This window comes from Pinus tabuliformis, chromosome Q, assembly GCF_031772625.1.
Source record: "Pinus tabuliformis cultivar Carrire ecotype Pingquan chromosome Q, CPIR1, whole genome shotgun sequence".
NCBI classification, from domain to species: domain Eukaryota; kingdom Viridiplantae; phylum Streptophyta; class Pinopsida; order Pinales; family Pinaceae; genus Pinus; species Pinus tabuliformis.
The window spans coordinates 610,631,583-610,639,315 of NC_142296.1; the positions used below are offsets into that span (position 1 = coordinate 610,631,583).

Genomic DNA, 7,733 nt, shown 5'->3' on the forward strand with positions numbered 1-7,733 from the left:
CCTACGGTCCATGCGACAGGCAGGGCGACTCCACCATGCGAAGGACTTGTGCGAAATGCGAAGTAAATGAACCTTGGACGAGTTTATAAGGTGTTGGGTGAGTTGACTGAGTGGGCCGACCCTCCTCCTGGGCGAGACAACACATTGTAAACGAGTCGACTTGGGCATTGGGCGTGGGTCGGCGGGTGACATAACCAGCCAACCCACCCATATATATTGGCGTGCGTTTGTGGAGGCAAAGGCATCATTCGATCATCACGAGTTCGATCAAAGGAATTCTGCAATGTGTGGATGAGCCCGCACTTCGAGCGGAACTCGAGTGCAAAACTTGTGCAGAAAACTCGGGCAAAAAAGCAGAAAACTCGGGTGAGGTCGTCGGGCAGAACTCGGGCGAGGTCGTTTAGGCAAAACTCGGGCAAGGTCGTCGGGCAGGAAACTCGGGTGAGGTCGTTTGGGCGAACCGGGTGAGGTCATTCGGGGGAGCCGGGTGAGGTCATCGGGTGAGCCGGGTGAAGTCGTTCGGGCGAGCCGGGTGAGGTCATTGGGCGACCCGGGTGAAGTCGTTCGCGCGATCCAGGTGAGGTCCTGTGGTGACCCGGGTGAGGTCGTTCGGGCAAACCGGCTGAAGTCGTGTGGCGACCCGGGTGAAGTCGTGTGGCAACTCGGGTGAAGTTATTCGGGTGAACGACTTTGGTGAACGGGTGGACGTGCGGATGGGCGGCCGAGTGAGGACGCGTCGTGCACGACGAAACAAAGTTTCGTGCGGACGGGCGACTTTGGTAGGGCGTGCCGTGCACGACGGAACGGTGGAAACGGTGAAGTATTGGAGTTGTGAACATAGGTGTGACTCGTGCGGAGGCGCCCGTGTGTGGCGACTTGGTTACAACGAGGCGCACCCACGTTGGGCAAACAACATGATCGTGCGACAAGGTGAACGAAGGGTTGGTGAGTCATGCGGCGACTGTGTGGAGGCGTTGACGAGCTGGGCAACCGAGTTTGCCGAAGCTGGAAATTTGGCTAAGTGTAAATTTGGGGTTTCCCAAGATTTAACTTGTACTTATAAAAGAAGATTATATATATTGATTTCGATAGACTCATATTACAGGGAGTTGCCCCTCCCTTTATACTGTTGTGCATTTCTATTGTATAATGCTATTTATGTGAATGTTATGGGCTTTCACTGTATAAAGGACAAAGATAATACTTGATAATGAAAAATAAACTAAGTATGGAATGCTAGACGTAGTCTACAATCGTAAGTATTGGTGAAAAGAAAATGGTTGGTAGTGCCGCACCTCGCTATAGTGCGGTTGGAAGAGTATCGCCAATGTAGGGGCGTGATAGCTTGGATCGGGGGGAGGAATTGAACTAGTGACTTCACATCAAGGAGAGGAATTGAATCAGTGACTTCACATGAAGGAATGCCTTAACATAGCACCAAATCACCATATAACTAAGACCCCATGAACAATATATGCAAAATATTATATACCAGCATAGATCCATTTTAAGTATGGATCTAATATGAGTCGAGAGGGATCAAAATTTTTCATCTACAAACTTTTTTAGAGTGTAAAATACAATGTGTTATTTTTCATTGTTTAAATTATATTTTTCATAAAAATTTAATTTTTTCATAGTATATACATATCTTTTTTTAAATGATATATAATATATACATAATTGATATTAAAATATTTTATATAACATGTACATCCAGACTTTTATAGTGCAAATTAAAATGGTCTTTTTATTATTAATATATTTTTAGGTCAATATTAATTCTTATTAAAATAACCCATATTGGATATTTTTTATATACAACATTAAAATATTTTATTTTAACAATTTTTTTCTATATATAAATATATATGATGTTGACATGACATAAACTAGTTAAACATAGAACTTCAAATAGTTTATTTAAATTTCCTGTTGAAATATTTTTGAAAAGTATAATATTTAAACATTTTACTCACACTTTTTTTTTTTACTTCTAATTACTTTATAGAATATTCATTTTATTTATTTATTATAGCCAAATTATTTTTCTATTTAGAGCATAATTTTTATTTTTATTTTAAAGGGGTATCTGCCAACTCAAGTAATGGATTAACAAACTTACACATCCTCTCATACTGGCTGTAGAATGAGCCTATCTGCTCAATTAAAACTAGCCTGGATCCATATTAACCTCGGATGTATCAAGCTACGAGAGGGATCAAATGTCTCAAGGTGCAAAACTCTTTTTTGATTACAAAACTGTTTGCACCTCTAGAGATTTGATTGTGGCTTCATAGATCTAGGTTAATATGGATGTAGGCTAGTTATATAATACTATATAATATCCAAATCTGTATCTGTGTGTCTCTTTCTTATTGCCTCTCTCTCTCATCACCCAAATATACACACTCTCTCTCCATATCTATCTCTTTCTCTCTCCCTCTCCCTTCTCTCTCTCCCTCTCCTTTCTCTCTCTCTCTCTCTCTTCCACTTCTCTCTCCCTCTCTCCCGCCTTCTCTCCAGCCCTCTCTCCCTCTGACTCTCCTCTCCCTCTTCCCTCCGACTCTCCTCTCTCCCTCACTCTCTCTCTATCTCTCCCTTATCACTGCCTCTCTCTCCCCACCTTTGTCCCTCCGTGTCTTTCTTCTTCCCTCCATCTCTCTCCCCCTCCAACTCCATCTCTCTCTCCCTCTCTCTCTCTCTTTCCTTATCTCTATTGATTCCTCTCTCTCTCTTTCTTCCTCTCCGTGTCATTCTCTCCCACCTCATCCTGTCTCTCTTTCTTCCCTCTAACTTTGTCACTATCTCCCTCCTTCTCTCCCCTCCGTCTCTCTATCCCCGGCTCTCTCTCTTCCCCTTCTTTCCCTATCTCTCTCCTATCCTCTTCTTTCTATTCCCTCCTCTCTCTCTCACTCTCTCCCCATCTCTCCCTTGTCACTCCCTCTCTTTCTCCACCTCTATCTCTCTATGTATTTTTTCTTTCCTCCCTTTCTCTCCCCCTCCAACTCCATCTCTCTATCTCTCTCTCCCCCCATCACACACACTCTCTCTCTTCGCCCTCCAACTTTGTCACTCCCTCCCTCCCTCTCTCAGCCCCCCTCTCTCTTTCTTATTTTTGATTCCATGATATTGTCTTTAAGAAAGTATCTAAATTAAAAAAATTCAACTGGTTGTAAAATATTAAACCTATATTTTTTATCAATCATATCAAAGAAAATATAATAATGAAAAACTTAAAACAATCATGCTCTAATTATTCATATTATATATATTTCACATCTTTATATATAAAGTATTCTCATTTTTAATTTTATTGAAACTTGATTTAATTTCTATGGGAACCGTTTTAGTAATCGTAAGGATAGAGACTTTAGATATATAGTAGAAGTAATGCTAACTTTTTTGCTTTTAGATTTAATTAAAAGATATTATAAAATTAAATTAAAATAATATATTTATAAAATATTTTGATTGTGAAATAAGTCATCTTTTTCGGGCATGTGGTATTGATAAGCCATGGTATTGGTCCATGGTATTGTAACAAAACATATTTACATGTTAATAATATCCAAAGTAAGCCCCAAAAGTTATCTCAATTGGTCAAATCAGTGCCTCGCCAATCGGGAGGTCACATGGTCAATTCCTGAAAGCTTGTCAATTCTCGAAAGCTCTTGGGGTCAGGTCAGTAAATAGGCCAAGGGGTGTGATCCGCTTCGGGTGGGATCCACCCTACTCTTGGGGGTTAGGCCGAGGGGTGTGATCCCACTCTTGGGGTCAAGTCAGTAAATACGTCGAGGGGTGTGATCCCCTTCGAGTGGGATCCACCCTACTCTTGGGGGTCAAGCCGAGGGGTGTGATCACCTTCTTGGGGTCAGGTCAGTAAATAGGTCGAGGGGTGTGATCCCCTTCGGGTGGGATCCACCCTACTCTTGGGGTCAGGTCAGTAAATAGGCCAAGGGGTGTGATCCCCTTCGGGTGGGATCCACCCTACTCTTGGGGTCAAGTCAGTAAATAGGCCGAGGGGTGTGATTCCCTTCGGGTGGGATCCACCCTACTCTTGGGGTCAAGTCAGTAAATAGGCCGCAGGTGTGATCCCCTTTGGGTGGGATCCACCCTAGTGTTGTCCCGTGGAAGTAGCAGCTACCCAGTGACCATGGGTATCCGTGAACCACGAGGGGTGTGATTCCCTTTGGGTGGGATCCACCCTAGTGTTGTCCGATGGATGTAGCGGCTACCCAGTGACCATGAGTATCTGTGAACCACACATGAAAAAGAAAAGAAAAGAAAAAATATATCCAAAGTAAATTGGGGAAGAATATTCGTGGTTAAGAATCATGTCATATTTATATAAAAAAAATTATTGTGAAATAAATTATGGCTTTTGAGCATGTGGTATTGATAAGATATGGTATTGGGCCCATAGCATGGTAAAAAAATCTATTCACAAGTTAATAACAAAATCAAAATATAACAAATTGACTTTAAATTTAACTTTTTATTATTAATTGAACAAAGATTTAAATGTTTATAGGCTTTATATTACTTTTAGCTTTTTATTTATTACATTTAACTTTTTTTTAATAGTTTTAATTTTCTTTTTTATTTTTAATTTAACTGACATATAAATGTTAAATGTTGATTTTAAATGTTAAAATTTATGTCTATTATGGGCGGACATTAACATTAGATTTAATTTGTTAAATGTTAAACATTTACCCTTGACATCTACCCCATACTAATTATTTTTACAATTTATTTCATTTTAAAATAAAACTTATCTACGCCTAAAAATATAAACTTTGTAATTAATAAAATTAAAAAAACTTCTATCCTTACGATTTTTTTTTAATTCTTTTAATAATAATTAAATTGATAACTTTGAAAGACTATTCCATCAAAACCCAAAATCAAATGACAATAATTAATTTTCAGTATTCAGAAATTAGTGTACAACTTTTTGTGCCGGAATGAAAGCACAATCATGGTCATTATTCATCTTTATTTCAAAATATTCAAAAATTCTTGTACAACTTTTTGCCACACAAGCTGCATGTTCCCAGGAAATTAAACTCTTCTCAAGAAAAAATTAAACCTGCTAGCCTGCACTAAAAGTATTACACTTTGACGGGTAAATATTTACATTATTAAAATCTATGACGCTATAATCTAGTTAATTATTTAATCAAATTTTCGTATCTCCATTAAGAAAATAATTCAACCTTTCATCCAAGATGGAAAGCACCATTAATGAAATAGAAGTATCTCGTAATACGAAGTTCACCCATAGAAAAACAGAGAGAAGTACTCGAATCTTGGCAGGCACTTGTCCCTAATTTATTATTATTATTCGTTGCGAATGTACTAAACACTTCAGTGACATGGTAAATATGGTTTCTCACAACAATCTTTTCCAGAACCATGCAAATTTATTACATAACTGCCAGGATAGAAATGGTCAATGGCGACAGCAATACCAATATCGCCTGGTCATTATTTTTGCTACAACAATTGCAGTTACATGAAATTTGAAACTGGGACTTTCTTCATATTTTGCAGTGACAGAACATCTTCTACGAACATATCGAAATTTTTAGATGACGACCCATTTTCGGATACGGCTTTCTTCGCCATTTCACTAACCCTCTTACAATTCTCCTTCAACGATTTTACTTTATCATCTCCACCGCCATCATCGTCCATGAGAGTCCTCACACATTTCTCTATTTCGTCCCTTGTAACCATTTCATCCTCCTCACGCCTCACAACCTCTATTCCAACCTTCACTTCGTCCACGATAAGTCGTGCGTTGAAGTGCTGTTCTGCAAACAATGGCCAACAAATGAGAGGAACGCCAATGGAGATGGCTTCCAGTGCAGAGTTCCAACCACAATGGGTAACAAAAACCCCAACAGAAGGGTGAGAAAGGATGGCTAACTGATCTGTCCATCCACTTACTATGCAACCTTGCTGTTTTGTGCGCCTGTAAAAGCTATCCAGGGTCGGATTCTTCTCATCACAAACTGGGAGTCTCACCACCCAAAGAAATGGGTACCCACTTGCTTCTAAACCCAAGGCTAATTCAATCATCTGAGAAGCAGAGATCGAGCTTTGGCTGCCAAAAGACACGTAAACGACTGATCTCGGCGATCGATGATCCAACCACTCTAACTCTGCTGCGGCCAGTCGAGCCGTGCTTGGCGTGGTGAGGTATTGGCCGCTTAGAAAAGTCTCCGGCAGCAAAGGTCCGATGGGTCTGACAGGACCTTCATAACGCTTCTCAAATTCATCAACATGATCTCCTTCCAATTCATAGAAGGTGTTGGTAATGTTCATCCAGCTCTGCTTCGTCAAAGGAAAATATTCTTCGCAAAGTTTGTAGGTCCAGTGGGTTTCATCCGCATCGGGGAGATCGGGGGGCATTTGAGAGCGCGAGAGGATGGTGCGCTTGGCTTGATGGGGAACAATGTATCTGCCAGAACTGCTCCGTTCCAGGTTGCGTGGCAATTTGCTCCACAGTGCTTCGAATAAGTTTTGGGAATATGCAGGCGAGCACTCAACATTCACCCTCGGAATTCCGAGCTTGGCAGCCATGGTCACCGTCCAGTACAACAGAAAATCTGTGACGATACAGAGGGGAGGATTCAGGTGAAAGCCATTTTTATCTTCAGAAAACAACAGTTTCTGGACTGCGTCTGGAAGCAACGTGTGGTTCAAAAGCATCTGCGGCGGAGTTTGGTCTGAAGCATCACTTTTGGTGTCAGTGGCCTGCGAATTTATGTGTTCCGAAAGGTAGAGCTCTACAATGCGAATATTGGGTATGTGGGCGATCTTGTTTGTTGCAGTAGAGAGGGCATGAGAGGATACTAAGAAGGAGATAAGAAATCCTCGAGCAGCCAGCTTTTTGGCGAGCTCTGTGAAAGGAATGAGATGACCGAGCCCGAGGGAGGGGAGGAGGAGGAGATGGGGTGCAACTTCGGCCATCCTACAATGTACAGATCATACCGTCTAGATCAAATTAAAGTGGTATATATATGGCTAGCGGTATCCATCACGGATGGTTTGTCTACCCAGAAACAATAAATGTATGCACGTTGCATCACATACCTGTGTGGAGGGGTTTTCAAGTTAATTTGCTATTTTTTTTAAAGTTAAGTTGTTATTTTCATTTTATTATTAAGTTGAGATTTTTATTTTATTGTCATTTTTATTTATTCAATTATATTGATGTATTTATTTTTCGTAAATTAATCATAATTTTTTATTGGAAATTTTAGTCTTTTTTATTAGTTTGATTGGGATATTTTAATTTTGAATCTCATAGTTTATACAATATTTCATACTACAATAATTGTAAATTGAGTGGTATAACTCCATGGATCCAAGGATGATACACTCTCACACAATGGTCCTTCACTACATAGTGCGGGTCATATGGATTAAAATTATGGTGCCAAAGGTCAATCTCTTGAATTCCTCCGTCTCAGCCTCAGCATGCTTGAGGCTATGGATATCATACAACTCAATTTGCAAAGGAAGAGCGGGCCAAGGTGCCTTCTTCTTCCTATGCAGTCTTGCTGACAACCTTGTTGAGATGTGGTATGCAACCTATTGCATGGCCATCTTGTCCATGGAAAACTTCGGCAACACATGCAGAGCCTTCTCTGCACTGTACATCCTGATGAAGGTGCCAAGGGGTGAGGCATACCAATATGCTCTTTTAACCAATGCCT

At 40.5% G+C, this 7,733-nt stretch overlaps 1 protein-coding gene across 1 annotated transcript; it reads right to left on the reverse strand.

Moving 5' to 3' along the window:
* Window positions 1-5,517: 5,517 nt before the first annotated feature.
* On the reverse strand, window positions 5,518-6,984 carry LOC149220919 (scopoletin glucosyltransferase-like). Its single transcript, XM_089387246.1, has one exon. The coding sequence runs from the start codon at window positions 6,982-6,984 to the stop codon at window positions 5,518-5,520; it is 1,467 nt and encodes a 488-aa protein (XP_089243372.1).
* Between the last annotated feature and the right edge of the window lie 749 nt (window positions 6,985-7,733).

Coding starts and splice junctions, on each gene's coding strand:
- LOC149220919 (XM_089387246.1), bottom strand. CDS start 6,984: ATGGCCGAAGTTGCACCCCATCTCCTCCTCCTCCCCTCCCTCGGGCTC.